The sequence below is a fragment of the Caenorhabditis elegans genome, chromosome IV (assembly GCF_000002985.6).
Source record: "Caenorhabditis elegans chromosome IV".
NCBI lineage: Eukaryota > Metazoa > Nematoda > Chromadorea > Rhabditida > Rhabditidae > Caenorhabditis > Caenorhabditis elegans.
Genome location: NC_003282.8, coordinates 9,568,575 through 9,589,614, shown reverse-complemented (window position 1 = coordinate 9,589,614; position 21,040 = coordinate 9,568,575). Strand labels below are relative to the sequence as shown.

Here is a 21,040-nt window from a genome sequence, read left to right as displayed (position 1 = left end):
GATGTGCCGGATCCATTTGTGTAAGTACGATCACACAGACGCAATCTTTGCTCTATAATACGGTATTCGGCACGAAACTTTATTGTTAAACGGAGAAATGATCGTGCCTTTAAAAGAGTACTGTATTTTAGAGAACTGTAATTTGAAACTTTCGTATTAGATGAATCGAATTTTCTTTTTCGAAAAATTTTTGTTTCCATTTTTTCCAGAAAATCGAAAACTTCATGGGCCTGAAAAATCTCGCTTCTGTGTTTATCACTTTTCACAATTACTGACCGAAATTTGTTTGCTACTATCGTACCCCTTTAAAGGCGCATGAGAGACTGCTACCAATTGGGTCTCACCACTCCGCGGGAAAATTTGAATTCGCGATGAATTTAGCTGTTTTTAATGAGATTTTTTAAATTTTACAACGATTTTTGATTTACTTGCCATTTTTTATTGTTATTTTGAGAAAAATTTGTTATCTTTCAACATTATCTAAAAGTATTTTGTGAAATAAAAGGTTAACAAGCAATACTTGCTCGAAATTGAGCGTAATTCATTTTGTAGGCCTGAAATTCCATAGCAAAGATTCTAAACACGTTTTGATCTCCCGCGAAATAGCCTAATGTGAATTTTATAATATGTTCCTAGTCATTATAAACTTTTTTATGTCCCAGCTTATTATCTTTTCGAACACCAAACCGTCAGAAGTTTTCAAGTTTTTATTGGTTTCTCTTTTTCGGCTTTATTAATCCTCATGCTTCCTATGATAAATAATTTTTTAATTCTTTTCAGGCTTCGCCTCGTCCATTATTTCTGTAAATAATCTTCTGTACAATTACTAACCTAACTATGATGCTCAAAGCAAAAAAGGAGTCAAACTACACCAAGGGCATTGTCCCCGTCCTCATCACAATATTCCTACTTATCACTGGATACGCTTTGTATAAGCCACTTCCCGAAGGATTCACTATTAGTAAATGGGACAGAGCTGTTATGCATGTAGTCGAGCCAGCTCTACGAGTCGCCTACTACTATCCGGTAAGAATTTATTCTCCCTTTCTGTTTTATAGTTATTAAAATTAAATTCAATATTATTTTTTTCAGAGTCGGATGTTCACAAAGCCTAGTAATATGGTTCAGTGGACTCGTGGTGCTTTAAATACGCTTTCCAAAACTCTGGGACTGCTCGTCAACACACATGGACAAGTAGATATTAAATGGCACAAATGGAACGAAACCCCGGTGAAAGTCTATCGTCCGACAAACAACAAAACTTCTACCGATGGAGCTGTTCTTTTTATTCACGGAGGTGGTTTTGCTCTTGGAAACGTCGACATGTATGACTCGCTCGTCAAGAGGATGGCATATGAGATGAAAACACTTTTTATTTCTATTGAATATCGCCTATCACCAGAAACTGTCTTTCCTGGAGGAATTCTCGATTGTGAAGCCGCTATTGATCACTTCTTCGATTTTGGAGCCGTGCAATTCGGAGTGAATACGTCAAAAGTTGTTATAATGGGAGATTCTGCCGGTGGAAACTTGGCTACAGTCATTGCTCAACGTCGTGCTGCTCGAAACTCGTTTCCAAAATTGGCTGGACAAGTGCTCATCTACCCACTTTTGCAAATGGCTGACATGCAAACAGTTTCATACCGTTACTTCCACTCTCGCCTCCGTGGCTATGCTTTAGTCGATCCTGAGTCAGTTGCTTATTATTACATGTTCTATGCTGGAATTGACATGGATGAAAAAGCATATCTTGTACCCAGTGTTATTTCAAACGGCCACGTTGCAAATCACTTACAGTCAGAAGCCAGTGAGGTATAAAAGTTTTGATTAAAGCATAGATTATCTTATTATTCTTTATTTCAGATTATGTCGTATAAAAGCGTGATCGAAATGAAACACAACTACAAAAATCACAGCATTACGGAAAGATGGGAAGTTAGCCAAAGCTATGAAGCCCAAGATTTGATGGAACCGTTTCTCACGAATCCAGATTTCTCTCCGCTGATGAGAAAAGATTTATCCAATCTTCCTCCAACAATGGTGATCACTTGCGAATTTGATATTCTTCGTGACGAGGGTCTTATATATGGAGAGCGACTGAAGGTAAACATACACCATTTTCAAATCAATTATTGTTTTTTTTTTCGTTTGCTTTCAAAGCACATATTTCTATCGAATAATTTCCATTATCCCTGATTTTTGCAGGTTTCCGGTGTGCCCACCACTACCATCCACTACGAAAATGGATTCCATGCAATGCTCAACTTTCACAGTGAACTCGACGAAGCCTCCAAATCAGTCGATGACATTGAACAATGGACGCTCAACGCCATCAACAACGCTTAAAAGTTTCTTCTACTTTTTAGGATATATTAGAATTTTAAAGCTTCAAAAGCATGTATTTATTTTGTCCCATGGGTTTTCACCTGAAAATTGTCTGATTCTGTGATACTCATTTTGCACTCTGTAGGTTAACTAGAATTGCTTGTCCTTTTCGGGAATAAATATTGTGATGAGAATTCGTTCATAAACTGCAAACTTCAAATCTAATCTGAAAATGTATTATTCCGTGTCGGATGTTCTTCAAAAGTCTTCTGCTTGACTCCACTTGAACCTCCGGAATTTTTATCATCTTATGGATATTCATTTTCACTTTTCACATACTGAATTCTGAACCTTCGAAATGATGAAAACATGGGATATATATCTATTCAGGATCTCTTCCTCACAAATGCACACCAATTCATGCATTAGAGCATCCTTGTCTGGACGCCGACATGTGGTGGAACTATAACTGAATTCTACTTGTTTTCTGTTTTTCCGGAGAAGTTCAGCTTTTCAACATCATGTTTCTTATTAATGAGTTATTCTTAATAGATAACACAAGAATTCACGAGATTTACTATTTAAAACATAGCTTTTGAAAACCTCCGAACATTGTGACAGATAGTGTCCAGAAAATAATTATTATTATCTCACGTGGAAAGTTTAAATGTAACTTTAAAGGTACCCCCCAATTTCGCATTGGGTCTCGCTACGATCTCCGTTAATTTGATTTATAAAGTTTATATTCGTGAAAAAATACTCGCAGCGTTGTCATAGATTTTATTTTTCGATAACAAGGCTCTTAAAATTCACATTTGAATATATAATTGAAAATTATTCTCAACTCGAATCGTTAGGGTCCTAATTGAAAAATAAAGGCTACGTGGACGTTGTCATTTATGTTACCAGAGAAAGAATTCAAAAAAAAAATCAAATTATTTCATGTTGTCACCTTTGGAAACATATGATTGAAAGTTTGAACTCTGCTGATTCGTGATTTTCTTCTCTTACTAAATACAAACTATTTGAATAAACATGCTGATAATCAAGTTTTCATTATTAAATCTTTTCAATGGCTTCTTTAGATCTATCATCAATATCCTCTCAAGAAACTTATTTCCATACAAATATCTATCGCAAAATCTCTAGTCATAAGTCTTTCAGGATTGACATCAATTCACGAAAGTACTCCACAGATAAACAGCTGAAAAATCAACAATATGATAAGGTAACCTATTTTTTTAAAAATATTTTCACTGCCTCGTTTACTTTATTTGAACTTTTTCGGTTTAATCTTTCAGAACATAAAAGTTTTTAAAATAAATTAATTTTACATAATACGCTGGTTATGTTTTTTATTAGTTGTTTTTGCAGAATTTAAGAGATCCTAGAATTGTGTCATCACGGTTTTTTAATCGGAAATTTTTACATTTTCCTATTTAGAAGAATGAAAAATAATAGGAGAAACTGCAAGTCGGAGCCTCTCTAATTATTGCTGTTTTCACCATTCCTTCGTCAGTCAAATTGGTATCTTCAAAGCTAAAAAGGCAAAGAAAAAGACGAAAAACATGGCAATTATTCATGAAAAGCGGTGTCCCAAATCGAATTAGCACCACTTCTTCAATTGATAGCCATTGTCTTTTCATTATAAAATCTTAATAAAATCCGCATCTTCTTTTTCTTTGGCTTTCAATTTGCCAATTTGTTCAGCGGTTACTGTAGTGAAAGTTTGACAAGTTTGTGTGTTTTTTTTTGAAATAAAGTAAAACTTTAGTAAATCCAAAGTCTAAAAATCCAGATCGCGTGATGAAATCTCTAAGGGAAAAAAACAGAAAAACACTACTGGATCTGAAAAATTGGCAGCTGGAAAAATAAACGTTACCCTACCCGCTAGCATTCTCATGTCCTTATATCCCATTTTTAGTACGTACCAAAATCAATTGTTTGAACAAGCTTTTAAAAATCTTTAAAAATATCATATTATTCTTCCATCATTTACACATACTTTGATTGCTTCCTATTTATAACTTTTAGTTTCATCTTATTATTTTTTTTCTTGTTTCTAGTCTAGTTCATAGTCTCCCGACGCCATTCAATTCAATGTATTATTTCAAGTGTAAATTAATAAAATATTTATAGAAAATCCAGAAATCAACTTTCAAAATTTCTCGCTTCCGCTCTAGGAGTTTGAAAATCAAACAGAATACGCGTTTTACTTTAAAGTCTAGACTCTAGAGCTATGGTACGGCATTTCTACTATTTCTGTTCCTAATATAAGAACTGCTTGGTACTATGGCACGAAAATGCCTACCTGCGCGCCTACGAGCCTACCTACTTTTCTTGCATTTTCGATAATTATTATGCAGCATTTTTGTGTCTTTGTGGAAGGTTGCATTTGTACATTTTCTCTTTTTTCACGTTTTGGTCACTTTTCATTCCAGAATATAATCAAACATTCGTTTGTACTTTGAATCTTTATTTTGAATACCATTTCAAATTGAAATATCTAGAAAAAAGTTCAAAGTCTGTCCTCCCTAGATTCACATAAACGAAAAAGAAGATCACACCTTTAAGAAGTTACGGAACCTATTTCCCATTTCACACGTTTTTTCATATAGCACCACGAGCTAGGAATTCTCTCCCATTCATTGAAATCAAAATGCTAGTGAAAGTTTAGAACCGAGCTAGATTCGATAATTTTTTTAATATATGGTCATGGTCTTGATGTGACTGGGAGAGAATTTACTTTCTACCGATCTAGAATCTAGAAATGTTCAAATATTCATAGAATGCTCTAACATCATAAAATAAACTAAATCAAATTCGAATGATTTCTTGAATTCTCATATACTTGTAATTGTTATTTTTGCAATTCGTCAAGTAGTTCATTTTGTGAAATTGTTTTCATCGAATGTATAATTTCAGTTTGTTTTTGATAGTGGCACGTAAACTGTTTTGTTGATTTTGTTTCCAGCTTCATGTTATTTTTTTATCACCTGTCAACAAAGACCACCCAGCAAAAAACAAAAAATATATTTTAGTTGGTAAAATATGATTTATGTTTTACAGATTAAAAGTTCCTCTTAGTTTTGAATAGTTTATCAAAACAGTTGTAAAGTTTTTTACCTTTAAAATGAAAGAATTATCGTCGGAGAACGTTTTATAGCAACTTGAGTTCATATTTAAAGTCGTTATTTGTAGTTTGAAAACTCGTGTAAAACGCGGAAGTATCAAAATAATTTTTTAAAAATAATTTATCTCTAACAATGACCATAGCCTTACAAAAAAGTCTTACAAAAGTCTCTCAAGTCTTACAAAAAAATTTTTTTTAACTTAGAACGCATTTTTATGCAATTCTATGCAGTTTTATTAAAATTATTTACTTTGCAAGTGGGTTGCAACAGGTATTACTATGCTCATGTCTAATTTTTGTTCAATTCAAGATTCTTTGGAAATTGCAGGTTTTCTCATCTCCAAACCATATTAATTTTGCAATTCAACATTCATATTTCCTCATGACTTCCGTCCTCCTCCCACCAGATTCTGAAATTTGATCGGTATTGCTCCTTGCTCTCAAATTATAGTCAATCATATATTTCTCTCTTCCCCCTTTTCAGATGTGTCCCTATTCTCTTCCTCCTTCTCAATTTCAGAGATCAAAAAATATTTGAACAGCCAGCCGCCGAAAAATCCTAAAACAGTGTCTGGAACCCTTTATATGTCGTCGGTTTTCAGCTGTTTCTTCTTTTTTTCATTACTCACTATGTCGTGACTCCCAACAGAAATTCTCTTTCACTCACTCTTCCTTATGTTTTCTCTCAAACACTACTCAATTAATTTATAAATTATACATCGTTTCCTATCACAAGTTCAGAGTTCTAAATGACGTGACACATAATTTTTAAAATTGTGAAGTACACCTTAATAAGACTTCAGTGAAGATCACCATACTTGAATTCCGCAAAAATTTAAGTGTGTTTTTTTTTATTTTTTTTATTTTTACAGTCAAAATTAGAGAATACTCAATTTCCAGCTATCATAATTCCTCTCTGTTCATTTTTTTTAAATGTAGCTTGGTCGTTGGTTATACTTAGAACTCGAATAGTAATTTTATTTGATTATACTTTACAATTGTTCATTTAATGAAGATTTGGAATACACAAGAGATGCAATATAATTCCTTTTTTCCTTGTTTTTGGTTGATAAATCTCTAATGGAATTTTTTCTATTGTAATCAACTGTTTTCTATAATTTCTCATTTGTCTAAAATTTCTTGATCTTTTTAAGAGATAGATTTTTTGAAACGATTAACTTTTTATAATGTTTTCAAATTGAAGAGTATTTTCGAATTCTAAATATGAATGTTTATGAAAATATATGCAAAGCTCAAGGTTTTTATTTAAGTTTAATTCCTACATCTTTCCAATACCAGCACAGTTTCTGAACTACAAGTCGAAATTTTTGAATTATAACATCATTTTCCGCAATGACACCATATTTACCAATAATATAATACTCTGAACAGAAATGACATTTCTAATGGCTAGTCAACAATATAATTTGATGAATAAGCTCGAAAGTTCTCGTGGGATGTGTCATAATTCTGAAATTTAAATTTATTTCATATAATTGAGAGAATTTTAATTGTCTGTTACGTACAATGGAGTCTAATACTCAATTCTAATAGTATTTCAAACTCTTACATCACTTCCGTTTTACTTTATGGATGTTTTAAAAACTTTCAATTCAAACACTTTTTTAAAATAATTTTAAATTAAAAGTGTTCACATTACTTTATTCATCAAATTTATTCACAGACAAAGTCCCATGAAACCAAACTTATTTTTTCTTGGAAAGCGCCAGAAATTAAGGTTTTCGCCCACTTTTTCTGCGCTCTATTTTGGAAGTAAAAACTCATCATTTCTAAAAACACATTCTAAAAGTAGAAGAGCACTAATGAATATTCTTCTCTGTACAGATGTTATGTTACTTACAAAATTTCCAGGAAAATTCAAAAAGAATTATTTTTTTTTAACTGACAATAAATGTAAATGGTAAGCGTTTTGTTTGTTTTTTTTTGTTCAAAAATGTAACTTTTGGTTGTTGAAATTTGATGAATGATTATCTGACTCTTTTGTTTTTTTTTTCTGATTAAAATTATCAAAACAAATATTTTCCGACTATCCAAAATAAATAATGAAAATATCAAAGAAATCCCTGATAGTGAATAATACGAGCAAAACATAAAAAAAAACCATCGGAGGTTCAACAGGGTGTTTTTTGCTTGATTTCCCCTTTTTTTGCTTGAAATTACTAAATTACTCGTCCTAATCCTTTTGACGTGTGAATTGCAGTGTAATCTAAGAAAACGTTGCATTTCTTCACTTTAAAATTTTTTTGCATTTTTTGTACGTAATTTTAGCACTTGGATAAAGCCACCTCTTTTTTTAAAGATTTAATGCCTTTCCGCGCCCGAGTTGGCAAGGAGGAGGACGAAAATGAGCAGATCTCGTAGAATACCTAAATCAATATTATAGAAAACTTATGATACTCCCAATATCAAAGCTCAGTTACAATGCTTATTCATAATTTCTTTAAAACAGTATTTAAAGTGTTTCTGAAAATGAGAAGAAACTTCCAATAAATTTGCTACTTTTTTTAAAAAATATTTTTCATATAAAACTTCGAAACAATAACCATTTCATGTTATTCTTTTTTGACGAATATTTTTTTCTCTATTTCACATTCAGTTTGCCATTTTATTTATAATTATACCCTTTAAAGAAATTCAAATTATATGTGGAATCTATCCCAACTTGGAATCATTTCTCATAAATTATAGTCTCTCATTCGCATATCATTTCCATGTATTCCTTATTCTCCAACTCTTTCTTATAAAATCTTCAGATTTTTTCTTTGAATTCTTGATTATGACGTGGAATCGTAAAGTTGATTAGGGTAAATGCCTTGTTCCGTTGTTCAAGAGAATGTTTCATTCTATTCCATGAATTTTTTGCCAGTTGTTATTTTGAACTTGATGCTTACTCTTAATCCAAAATAAAATAGGCAAAAAAGTGTTCATCGAAAAATATAAAGTTTAATGTAGTTTTTTTTTTCAGTTATTTGATTTCTCGTACGATAGTATTTCTGTGAAATCTAATAATCTGTACTGATGTTTTTTGTTCTAAAATAGTATAAACGACTTTTTTGATGACGTTTGTGGGCACACACAGACACAAATTTGCAAGATTTTTTTCCGCCGCTAGTTAAAAAATAAAATCGCAGTGAAAAAGAACAATCTTAATCTCCGAACGTTTTGTGCCTTTCAACTAAATTATTTATGAATTGCTGGCAAAAAGTGCAAAATGTGATGCACGAAGAGGTAGACTGATGTGAATTTTTAGTCGGTTTTTTAAATTTTAAAAGCAAGTGGTTTAGAGAACACTTTTCATTTTGTTTTTCGCTTGAAATCTCTGATCAGAATGACAAATCTGTTCAGAAAAGGCTAGAATAGATAATAGCATGGCAGATAAAATTACAGCTTACTTATTTTTCCGATATTTGAGATTTTTTGAGCTTTTGGAATTTCGTTTCGTTGTAAATAATCATGTTATAGCTCAAAATAAACTGCGATTATGTGAAGGCGAGTATGCTTAAATTAAATTCGTATGAGCATTACTAATGGATTTAGGGAAGAATCGAGTTTCAATGAAAACATAATTTATTTTGTTTTGAATGTCGAAAATGAATTGTCTAATATCAAAAAAAAACATTTTTTTGGTTTTTTGAATATTTTTGAATATTTAAATTTCTACGACAGATTTCCGATATGAGTTATTGAAGTATTCGAAGCCTTCAAAATTTGACATTTTGATTGTTATTTAATGCAAAATTGCATTATTTGCAGCTTTCTCGTTTAGCTTATAGAACATTTGGAAATCTCAAAATTTTTATTTAAGAGGATTCGCTTCAGATTTAACTTCTAATCACTCCTTCCGCCATCAAAATTTCAGTTTTTCACTTAAACGCCTTTATTTTTCTAACGTTTTTTTTCTGTGCCCTTTTTTCAGTTTCTAAACTCCATTTTCTACGTCATTTGATTAAAGCACATTTAATCCAATAAAAAGTAAAATTATTCGTATAACAATAATTGTCATATTATTTGCAGGAGAGCAACGTCAACGCCTCCATTGGAGAGAAAAGTCGACTAGTTTCATTTCACTTCTGTAAATTCATAATGTCGATGGTGAATACACGTGTTGAGGCTCCGGACCTTTTGGTAAGTGATTTAACGTTTTAAAATACTATACAGAACTCAACAAAAAGCATTTATGGTTTTTTCTGATTTTTTCTAGAAAGTACATAATTTTTATGAATTTAAAGGTGAATTTTGTGGAAACATTGGCTTGAACTAGGTTACATTTCGTTCAAAAAAAATTATCAGAGCTTAAATTTCTGTGAATTGCATTTAAGGAGATATTGTTATTGAATCACAGTTCTTATAATGATTTTGAATTTTGAGAAAATCTAAAGATTGAGTCAATATCTGATCAGACTGAACTTTTTCCACGGCTTCATTCTTTTCACACACACTTTTCTGGAAATGTAAGGTTTCAATCTTAGATTTCAGCTGGTTCTGAATATTCATTCACATTATTTTTTTTCGCTTTTCAGTAATTTTTTAAAAACATTTGTTATTTAAAATGCCTGGAATTTATAATCGGTTAGTTTTGCAAAACCAAGAGTTCTATTGTTGTTGGTCAGAAAACTGAACAATGCAAGATTTTATTTTTTACGCGTTGATTTTTGAGCCAGACAAAACAAATTAGTGAACTCGTAGAAATTCCCAAAAAATGAAAGTCGTTTCGATCGTCGTTTTCGAGTCGTTTCGATTTTGGGCAAACACACAAGTGCCAAAAGTTCTGATTCCCGGATATTTTTTGAGGATTTCCATTTTCCAATAATTACAAATAAAACCTTCATATGAATCGAAATTTTACTAAACCGTCAGTTAGTTTTTTTTTAGAAAATACCGGAAACTGTAATATTTGTGAGACTTTGAGCTTGACATACGAATATTTTTAAAACAAAAGATACAAGTTTGTTCAGCAATTCATGTTCTTTGAAAGTGTCCTGCAACGCCCATATTTTTATTAATTAGCTTTTAAGATTTTTTAAAGTTTTCAATAAAATTGATCCTTTTAGTTTTATTTTATTTGAAAAAAAAAGATTAAAACGAAAGTACTTGCTATCACATGAAAATTTGAAGATAAACTGAACGAATTCCGTTTCTATTTTTTAAAATCTAAACTTGAATTAATTTTTATAGATACTGTAGGACTTCAAACTCGTTGTTTGAAGCCATTGAAATTTGAATATCGCAACGATAAACAACTCTCAAAGATTAAACTTCCTCATTAAGGAATATTCTAAATTATTTTTTCACAAGCTTATTAGATAAATTCGAATTGTAATTTTCTGCAATTTGAAATTAGTCAATAGGTTCAAGTCATCGTGTACTCGTAATTTTCTGCAATACCTACTTTTAAACGCAGAAGTTTATTCGGGACTCCATTTTTTAAATCTTTATTTGCTTAAAAATGGTCATAATTTTGATTTCTCCCAAAATAACTTTAAAGCCACAAGTTATCTTTATTGTTGGTGCTGAAAACGTTTTTCTGAATACTTTTAGTGTATGTGCATATTTTAAGAAAATAATTTCTATAAGTAAACTAAATTATTTACTTTTGAAATCATAGGTTCAATCTCTTATACGCACTCCAAGAATATATTATTATCCATTATCTAAATGAGTCACTAAAGAAACACGACAACTTTTATGTTTTCTTGCCTTGATCCTAAAAGAAACCTTTTTTACGTCTTCATTTTCTTCGTAGCAATATACGTGTCAAACCAGTCATCCTCGCCATTTTCCACTGAATTATTCAAATTCTCATGATGCGACAACGGAGAAGAAGAAGAACTTAACATGAAGTTGTCGGCGAGAAAATGAAGAATTCTGTCGCCTCGGCATTTTCCTGTTTTACATTATGAACTTTGTGCTTCCTTTGTTTCTATAAAGGAACTGACGCGTTCTCAAATATTCTAATTCTTTTGCTTTAAGAATTTCAGAAATGTTTTTAAATTGCTGAAATGTTGTTAAAAACACAGACAGAGTTTACAAAGCCGGTCATTTCCCACGTTGAGCTTGAATTTCATTTTGATATTCTAGAGCTGAACGAGAAGAAAAGCTCCCAACTGTACTAAGTCAACCGTACATTCCACGTACGATTTCTGTGAGGCAAGATCTGCGATCAAAAGATCCGCAATGAATATAGCTACGTAATTCCAAATAAATGTCAAAAGTGGAATGTTTCCTTTGAAGGGAGTGGTTAGAAGATCACTTTTCAGTGCTGAAATTACCGAATATCATAGAAAATTTTTGAAATAAATGTTTAATTATTTCAATTATTTACAGTCAAAAAGTGGTGATTACTCAATTTTCGCAACTCATAATTTTGAAAGCTGACCCGAAAAAACTCTTCCCTTTTAAATATTCGAATTATGTTAAAAAACATTTAGTAATTAAAGATAGGGAGCTCAAACACGAGAGATTGTTCTAAAAACCGAAGTTTTTGGAAATTTTGCAAGTTATCAAAACGTTGACTGGAATGTTTAAAATTTTAAAACTTGTTCGTAATACTAATTTTGCTAAGTTTGCATTATTAGTAATGAATCTACTTCATCTTGAAACACTTTTTTAAATTTTGCCTTTAATCACAAATTTTTGAAAGTCAGTCTATCACAAAAAATTTTATATGCTTTCAAAGAAAAATTCACCTGTTCAACTCCCACGACAACTTTTATTTTGATTATCTTTTCAGCTTTTCAGAGATTAAATATTTTTCATAATTTCCTTGGTGTGATATGACCTTTTCGGATATTCAAATCCATAGAACACAAATCGGTGGAAATTTTTTGAAAATTGAGACCTCATCTTTCTCTTCCCGAACATGCACAAACATGACCCAAAAGGAAATGAAATTTGTGCCGGAAATTGCTCAGAAAATTGAATTTTGAGCTCAATTTACAGCAAAAAAATTTCAACAAGAAAACTAGTAAAAAAAGTTCCTTCAGTTGCTTCCATCTCCCGTTAAGATATGATCTTTGAGGAGGTTTTTTCATGAGATGGAAAAATGAAATATTTATTCTTTTTCTCGCAAATGGAAGCAGTTTTAAGAAAAATAAAAGTAAGAACTTACGTCAATGAGCTATAACAACTCAAAGTTTAACTCGTGATATCACTTTTTAAAATTTATTGTTGAACTCCACAGTTCCCCACGAAACATTTTCCATAATTACTGACTCGCATCGCAAACCATTTTTTTCAAAGCGAGAGTTCCTGAAAATGGTTCTTGTAACAAAAGCTCAAGATTTTGGATTTAATTCTTCGAAAAAACCCAATTTTGCCACTGATCATATCATTTTTTATTCCCTACCTTGAGGACAATATTCAGTTTCAAAAGCTCTCGAAAGGTCAATTTAATATTTGAAAGATTTTTAATTTTCCTTTATATCAGCAAATTCTTACTGAAATCCACGTATTCTTGAGAATATTAATCCTGTTCCAACAATTCGCTCCTCCCACCTTCATCTTGTCATAATTTCAGACATCATCGTCTCATTTATGATCATTCACCGAAAAAAATAATTTTTTAAAAGAAAAACACCTCTTAATTCAGAGCCATTTTTTCACTGGAAGCCCTTGTCATTTTCAGATTTGTTCCTTATTTTTCTTATTTTCAGGCGTTGAAAAACATGCTGCGACAATCAGATGGTACTCGAATGCTACAAGAAATGAGAAGAAAGTTGATTCAACTGCACTCTTCGCAGGTTAGCCTTTTTGTTAGCACAAAAATTTTAGATATTGAAGTCTGAAAAATTTCTAAAATAAAAGTGTTCTACTTTTACAGGAATTTCGGTCCCATGACACAACAAAAGAGCATTTTTTCTTTTAGTTTCATATTTGAAGGAAACGCAAAGACTGAAAAAAGAAGCCAATGAGTTATTTAGTTCAATTTTATTTCCAATTAAAAGATTTAGATTTCAAAGTTAAGATTAGGAAAATGCATTCGTTTTGTAAGAGAAATTTCTAGCAAAATCGTTTTGCATGACGTTGGAATTTCGAATGATAAAATTTGAATTTTCTTCTTTATCAATCTTTAACACTACAATTAAAATTTTCGGAGAAATTAAATATGAATACCTGAAACTGCAGTTTCCTTCATTTTCCTTTAAAAAACAATTATTTCGGGTACAACTGAAAATGATTTCTTCAGAGAATATAAAACTGTGAAACATTTTTTTGTTGGTTTTTCTTAAAGTTTTTCTTATTCACTGATAATAATTTAACTAATATTTCCCACCTCTAAAGCTTCCTGTGTTTCCTGTCTTCTCGCCACACATTTCCAAGAATCCATGCACTTTTTATCCCGTTTCGCTCAATTTCCGTAAATTTCAGCAACCTTAATATCTTGTTTTTCCTTCCTTCCCTCTTTGCTCGGGCTTTCTTATTTTCTGTTCATTGCTAACATCAGACCTGCCACTTTTCACACCTGGCAGTGAAGACGAAAAATGATGAATAGATCTGAAATTTACTAGTTTTTTTTTGAAAAAAATATGAATTTTTGGGCACATAGTTTGCTGGTTAGGTTTTATTTATTGTTCTTTTAAAAATTATTGGATTTTTGAAGATGAAATTGTTTTTTCTCACTAACTTCTCACGAACTCTTCTAAATTTCCAATGCCCTTTTCTTATTTTTCAAAAGAAATGTCAAGAATTTTTCCATCAAAAAGTTCTTCTTAACTGTTACTTTTGATGCCTTGTCAATCATCCAACCGGATTTGTTTTGAGGGTGAAAAATAAAAAATAAAATTGTCGGCTCGAAATATGATAAATGTTTAGTTAGAAAAATCAAGAAACATTTTTTTAACCAAATTTTAAATTTTCGACGAAAAAACAATTGATCCAAATAATTCCTATGGTCCGAGCAAATTATTTTAAAGTATTGACCATTTATAAAATGAGTAAGCGGTTCATTTTTTATGTTCTCTTTTTTTCAAAACGTAATTTGTTTTAATCCCAGTTTGATCTCATTGATGGTTCAGCAGAAAATCCATTCCGAAATACTTCAAAATTGTAAAAGTAAAATGTGATAGTACGTAGATGATATTTGAAAAATAATCTTCCAACAGGAAAACTACTACTCGAGACTAATCTTCAGGAAACTATTTCATCTTTCACTACATTTTGCATAATCTTAGACTTGACCTATTCCATTCGTATTTCAAAATGTTGCCAAATGATCTTTCAGTGTTTCTTGGTCCAAAAATGAATTGTCATTCATTTTTTAGTGGCAATGTTACCTGATATCCCACCAGCTAGATTGTCATAAAAAAGAAATAACAAGGTGGTGTGCATGTCTAACATATCTATTTTCTTTCCGTTTTTTTTCCTTCAACTCATCATTCCATTTTGCTTTTTGTTCTACAAGGGCTTCGAGAATTTCGATTTAAAGTTTGAACAGAATCACGTATTCCTTACGTGATCAGTTTTCAGACAGATATTTGATTTCTTCGTTTTTTTCCTGATACATTAATTTTAACAATATTAAAATCAAAGTGTCATAACAATTACAGAAGCATTATTAACTTTTTTGAGACTGCTTTCAGCGTTGGAGTATATAACGTCTATGAGTACTTATCTGTTCTTCTGGATTTTTGCAAACTGTGCATAATACATATAACTTTTGTAATGTTTAAAAAAAACACATGAAATTCTCTTTTTGTATTGTGTGAAAGGTGTATTTCTTTTAATTATTTCAACAATAACAGTAAAAATATAACAGCATTACACAAATTTTGGTTCTAGTATTTTCTAACATTTATAATTCAATAAGCAACAATGTTAAAATTAATGTTAAAACTAGGTCTTCATTATTACCACACATTTGATGAAGGTGAATTAATAATTCTAAAAATTATTAATTTTCAAAGACTTTTCTTTGCACATGTTTCTATATTTTAATTTTCACTGAAATTTCAATTCCTCATAGCATTTTGAAAAGTGTTCACCTGTCAGCGTTCGAGAATTGTGTTTCAGTTCTCACTCCTTCGTCATCGAAATTCAATTAATCTAACTAAATTTGTTTTTATTGGCTAATTGATAAAATTATAAGCCTTGACAATAAAAAATATTTATAACAAAATCTCTCAAGTAGATCCTCAAATATTTAAAAAAAAAACACTATAACACAAAAAGAACCTTGGCGAAATTTCCGGTCCTAGTGCCAAAAACGGCAAATTCAATGAAAAAATGTCAACCAATTATCTTCAAACTTTTCTTCTCCCTCTCAATGCTCACTGAGCTCAAATTCTTCAGAACTTTTTGTGGGACGCTTCAGGGCTCTTGGAGCACTTTTAGAAGGTATTCGTCCCTAGAGACAAAACAAAATGGGAAATAAATAATATTGTTTGTGAGTGTCGTAATTAAGAGAATTGAGTAGAGAGTGAAAAAAAACGAGGAAATGGGGTAGTTTTACATATTTTCTTTCTCTCTCTATTCCATTCCATGATTAACCTTTTTACCTCATTTCCTTTGCTCCAATTGACTTTGTTTTCTTTAAAATTACATTTTTTGAACTTCAGAATAATTTAAATTCAATTGTTAAAAGTTTTCTTGCTGCTCCGAGAAATATTGAACCAGGAACTTTTGAATTTGAAACTGAAGCCGTATATTTCCATTGACTGGGACAAACATTTCGACCTCACTGCTTTCGGAGTTCGATCATTCGAAAGGCTTCGCTAAAATATTTTTTAAATAAGTATTGCACTCAAGTTCAGTTTTTTATACTGAAAATTATCCAAATTTCGAATAGTTTTTATTTTTTGCATTTTCCTAGATTCTTACTATTAAAATATGTTATTTTCCGCTAAACTTCTAAATTCCAAATTCCAACTTCCAAGAACCAACAAAATATTTAGAATTTCATTAATCAAAACAAAGTAAAATAATTTTCCATGAACCACCAGAACATCATCAACAACTTCATTAAAGATGAGAAGTATCCAACACTCTGGTAAGAAAGACTATTAATTTATGATGCTCTGAAGTGAAAAGAAATGAATCTAGGAGATCTTTCAAATCCGTTTTCTATTGAATCTTAGTTTTATGAGTTTTATGTCCAGCAATTTTCGAACTTTCTGGTTTCTGATTTTACGAAATTTAAAATTTTATAGCGTTGTCGAAAAGTGAAAGAGGTTTTTATCGTTTTTAAACTTTGTTAAATTTGGTAATATTATGAGCTTTCAAGTGAGTTTCGTTCATACCATGAATCAGTGTATATTTTCTGAAAAGAAACAATTAAATTCAAAATGTTTTCTAGAGCTGGTAGGTTGACACGTGTTTGTTTGTTCAAGGCTTAAAAAGTTTTTAAATTTATAAAAAAAGTTTTCATCATATATTCGAAGTTCTTACTTGTAATTTTAGAATAAACATTTCTTGAATTTTGTTCAGTAATCAGAAACTCACCAGGAACTAGCATTCAAAGGACGTTCCCATCCTTTTATGTTTCTTAGTTTGAAATAAGTTCATGAAAAATGTTCAAATTAACTTATTTTCCGCCTGAACTCGTTTTCCTAACATTTTTTCTCCTAGACCTTTCCATTCTTCGTCATCAATTTAAAAATGTCTGTGTCTTGTTTGAACCAAATCTATTCTCGTTCTTCAACCCACCTACTCTTAAATGTATTGAGCAAAATTTAAGAGCCTAGCCATTTATTTCACTCCATATCCGTATTTAATAGAGCTCAAAAAGAATGAATTCGATTAGGTGAACACCTGGTCGACCGCTTTTCATCCAACCCCCACGGATCTTTTTTTGAAATCTAATGTGTCAAAAATCGTGTTTTAATCGTGTTTCTCCCTACAATTCTCAGAACACGAGCAACAAATTCTAACAAAATCTTAAAAACCTTCATGTAACATAAATTTCAATTATATACCCTTTTCCTGATCCTACTTTCAGTGTGAAAACTATAATGAAAAGCAGGCGGAGTTTGATTTTAATTGAGCTTCTTTTTCTCAGAGGCTCTTGATAATTGCTGCTAGATGCCGGCCATTTCACATCATTTTTCATCCGTCATTATGAGTGCCACGTCATCTAATTAGAATTAGAAAAAGCTTGACTTTTCGACCTTTTGGCTTTTACGCAACGATACGAAAATTGAACAATTTTCCAACAGTTTATATACGTGCATTTTCCAATTTTTGAATTTTCAGATGATCAACGAAACAGAAGAGACATGTGATCGATATATAGACAAGCATCCAGATATGACAAATGAACCAACAGTCCTTGTCACATTCTCCCTGCTTTATCTTCATATTTTTCTTCTTGGAATCCTAGGAAATTCGGCTGTTCTGTAAGTTTTTTAAACCTATGATTGTTTTCGGTTCAAGTTTTTTTCTGGAACATCTCAAAAAACTATATCAATTTCAGATATCTTACAATGAAACATCGTCAATTACAAACTGTTCAAAATATATTTATTTTGAACTTATGCGCATCGAATGTTTTAATGTGCTTGACGAGTCTTCCAATCACATTTATCACAAATGTCTACAAACAATGGTTCTTCTCATCGCCTGTTTGTAAACTTATTCCATTGGTTCAGGTCAGGAATTTATTGATATTCTAAAAACCGGAACTATAAATTTAAAAATTATTACTTAGCTGAGACGTTTGAGAAATTTTTTAAAATTACTCCTATGATACTAGTCGCAGTCGAAAGTCGCAGTAAAACAATTTGAGAACAATTTAACTTGTTATTGATTGACAAATCAATGTTTCCCTATGATAGTTTTGAAAACCAACAAAAAGTATTTTTCTAAAAGTTTTAAAGAAATTATAACTGTTTTTAATTATTTGTATTCAAACAATGTAGAGGTTTGAGCCAGCAGCAACTCTTGAAATTATGGAAAAATACCAAATTTGGCATAACTTTGCCCAAAAGTTTTTTTTAACCTGAAATTTTTTGGAATATTGTATGAAAATGAATAACTCCATTCATTCTTGTTGAACTATTATACATATTATGAGAGTGGTTCCCACTGCCGATACTCCAGCTTTTGAGCACGTTATATCATGTCTAAGAAAACAGGCGGGTTTGTGCCTAGACCCTAAGTAAGAGTAAAAATATTCTAAAACTCTAAAACCGTTATGAATTTTGATCATTTACTCAAGTAAATTGCTTATTTATTTCAACACTAATTTTTCCAGGGAGCTTCAATCTTTGTCTCCACTTTCTCCCTTTCCGCCATTGCACTTGACCGATACAACCTCGTGGTTCGTCCTCATAAACAAAAACTCAGTTCACGAAGTGCAATGATGATTGCTCTTCTCATTTGGGTTATTAGTGTAGTTGTTTGTATGCCATATGGATGGTACATGGATGTGGAGAAGCTCAATGGATTATGTGGAGAGTACTGTTCTGAGCACTGGCCATTAGCAGAAGTACGAAAGGGATATACTTTTTTGGTGTTAATCACTCAATTTTTGTTTCCTTTTGCTACGATGGCTTTTTGCTATTATAATATTTTTTCAAGACTCAGACAACGGTATGTTTCTTGAACTGTTCAGTTATTTAATACTTTCAAATAATTTGTAGAGTGGAAACGAAACTGAAGAAATTATCAGAAAGATCTCAACTTTTGGAGAATAGTACAACATGTGGAACCACTAACCACATTGTTAGCATTAACGCGGTAAGTAGTAGGTCAAACATTTTAAAGGTTTAGTTTCAAAATAAAATTTTTGCCTAGTTTGTTACATTGCAGAACAATTTTAAATTAAACTTTTCAGAGGGTCACATTGTATATCAAGGTAACAATACATTTCTAGAAATTACATTTTTAAATGTGTTTTTTGTGCTAATGTACGGTGGCTGTAAGGTGATGGAAGTTAAAAAAATAGTGAAACTAATAAAAACTGTCTTACAACGTGTATAGTGTATGTGAAATTTTTCTACTTAAAAATCTTCTAAAAATAGACACCGTTCATATTCATAACTACACAAATCAATATGTAGTAATTGTGAAACAGTAACTTTTTTTTCAAACAATAATATTTCTAATTCTATGATAATCACTTTATTTTTCCAACGTTTTTTTCAAACAAAAATTGCAAAATTTATTAAATTTATTAAACCTATCAAATTTTTCAGGAAGCAGTTCAAAATGGTCTGGAAAACAAACAAAGATTAGCTGTTCTTGCTCAACAAAGAAGGACAACTACTATTTTATCGTGCATGGTAAGATGCATTTCTCTTAAATTTCCCCTTTCTGGAAATTTTCAAAACTCTATTCCATCATTCCCCAAACACTCATTTTTTCAAGGAATTCTCTTTTCCACAGGGAATTCAATATCAAGATCTTTAATTCTGATAAGCTTTTATTTTTGCTTGCAGGTTCTTCTTTTTGCATTTACATGGCTTCCACATAATGTTGTCACTTTGATGATAGAATACGATGGATTCTTTTTTCATTCTGATGAGACATCGGCAACCAGTACCGATCATACATATATTGTTTCAATGACTGCTCATTTGTGAGTTTTTCCAAAAATTTGAAATAAAATTTAAGTTAGTTTTTCAAGCAAAAATACGTTCTGTTTCTGATTTTTTAGTTGGAAAACAATTATCTGAGAAACGGATTCTAACAAATTGGTTTTCCATTTTGAGAACCCTGATCAGAGCTCTACAAAAATAATAAAAAAGTTCTGAATACCAATGGACTGTCTCAATTAAATTTTTAATAATTTCCAGAATATCCATGTTAACAAATGTAACCAACCCATTTCTGTATGCTTGGCTTAACCCAATGTTCAAAGAAATGCTTATTAAAACTCTCAGAGGTGGAAGTAAATCCCCGAAACCAGCTGACATCAAGCAAACTTCATTCATTCGAGTAAGTTCCTCACATTGTTTTTTTCTTTTTCTGTAATTTTCTTTTTAAAAAAGTTTGCAATTTCCATCCAGTTTCCCATAAATCTTTCAATTGAAGTCATATAATTACAGTAACTAGTGGAAATTTAATACCTATCATTTATAATGTTTTTTCATCTTTCAGATGCCGAATAGTGGTGCGCCAAGTCAATCTTCCTACCTGTGATTTTGTTTCAAATTATACCGTTTTTCATTGCATTTTTCAAAAGAATTGCTTTCAACATCACGTGTTTTATTTGATTTATACTTATTTTGTTTGCCAATGATTTTCTATGTATTTTTAATAGTCAATTTTTGAACCTTGTAGGTTTTATTAGACGGAAGATCTGGTTTCTCACGGTTTTCATAACGTTTTCTGTGTATTTATGATCAAATTTGAAATGAACTTTTTTGCTTTTTTTATATCCAAAAATGAACATAATATTTTGGGAGCTGAAAGTGCTTCCATGTATTCGTATTATGTAAACATGAACAAATTTAAAAAGCGGAGACTTTAAGAAGCGAAAAAACAACTTTGCCTGAAAAAACGATCTTGGCTAATTGACATTTAAAAGAATTCTAGGTCAAAACAGACAACACATTGCCAGCAGGACACGGTAAAACGTTTGCTCAGTGGCTCAGTGCAGATTTTGAAAATGAACTCTCTTTCCAA

The 21,040-nt window shown here is 31.2% G+C and overlaps 2 protein-coding genes and 3 non-coding genes across 7 annotated transcripts; 3 read left to right on the top strand and 2 right to left on the bottom strand.

Moving 5' to 3' along the window:
* The first annotated feature begins 780 nt into the window (after positions 1-780).
* trcs-1 (Alpha/beta hydrolase fold-3 domain-containing protein) lies at positions 781-2,522 on the top strand. The gene is made up of 4 exons (NM_001383166.3): positions 781-1,026; positions 1,093-1,812; positions 1,864-2,103; positions 2,206-2,522. The coding sequence occupies exons 1-4, from the start codon at positions 841-843 to the stop codon at positions 2,344-2,346; spliced, it is 1,287 nt and encodes a 428-aa protein (NP_001369900.1). The 5' UTR covers positions 781-840; the 3' UTR covers positions 2,347-2,522.
* A 1,349-nt stretch (positions 2,523-3,871) lies between these two features.
* Positions 3,872-3,955, bottom strand: F27C8.12. Its single transcript, NR_056421.1, has one exon. It is a non-coding gene; the product is annotated as an Unclassified non-coding RNA F27C8.12 (non-coding RNA).
* F27C8.11 lies at positions 3,872-3,955 on the top strand. Its single transcript, NR_056422.1, has one exon. It is a non-coding gene; the product is annotated as an Unclassified non-coding RNA F27C8.11 (non-coding RNA).
* A 3,905-nt stretch (positions 3,956-7,860) lies between these two features.
* On the bottom strand, positions 7,861-7,881 carry 21ur-14762. The gene has a single exon (NR_056420.1).
* A 1,612-nt stretch (positions 7,882-9,493) lies between these two features.
* npr-2 (G-protein coupled receptors family 1 profile domain-containing protein) lies at positions 9,494-20,787 on the top strand (the record flags this gene model as incomplete). Of its 3 annotated transcripts, NM_069300.6 has the most annotated exons (10): positions 9,494-9,604; positions 13,132-13,218; positions 17,666-17,808; positions 17,886-18,060; positions 18,666-19,003; positions 19,054-19,150; positions 19,609-19,695; positions 19,852-19,991; positions 20,209-20,350; positions 20,513-20,787. In NM_069300.6, 10 exons carry the CDS (start codon positions 9,563-9,565, stop codon positions 20,552-20,554), a joined length of 1,293 nt encoding a protein of 430 aa, NP_501701.2. The 3 variants fall into 3 exon arrangements, with proteins under 3 accessions (NP_501701.2, NP_001359554.1, NP_001368470.1); NM_001372906.2 differs by lacking the exon at positions 9,494-9,604 and having other exon boundaries at positions 20,513-20,778; NM_001380412.1 differs by lacking the exon at positions 9,494-9,604 and having other exon boundaries at positions 13,144-13,218; positions 20,513-20,554.
* Positions 20,788-21,040: the final 253 nt, after the last annotated feature.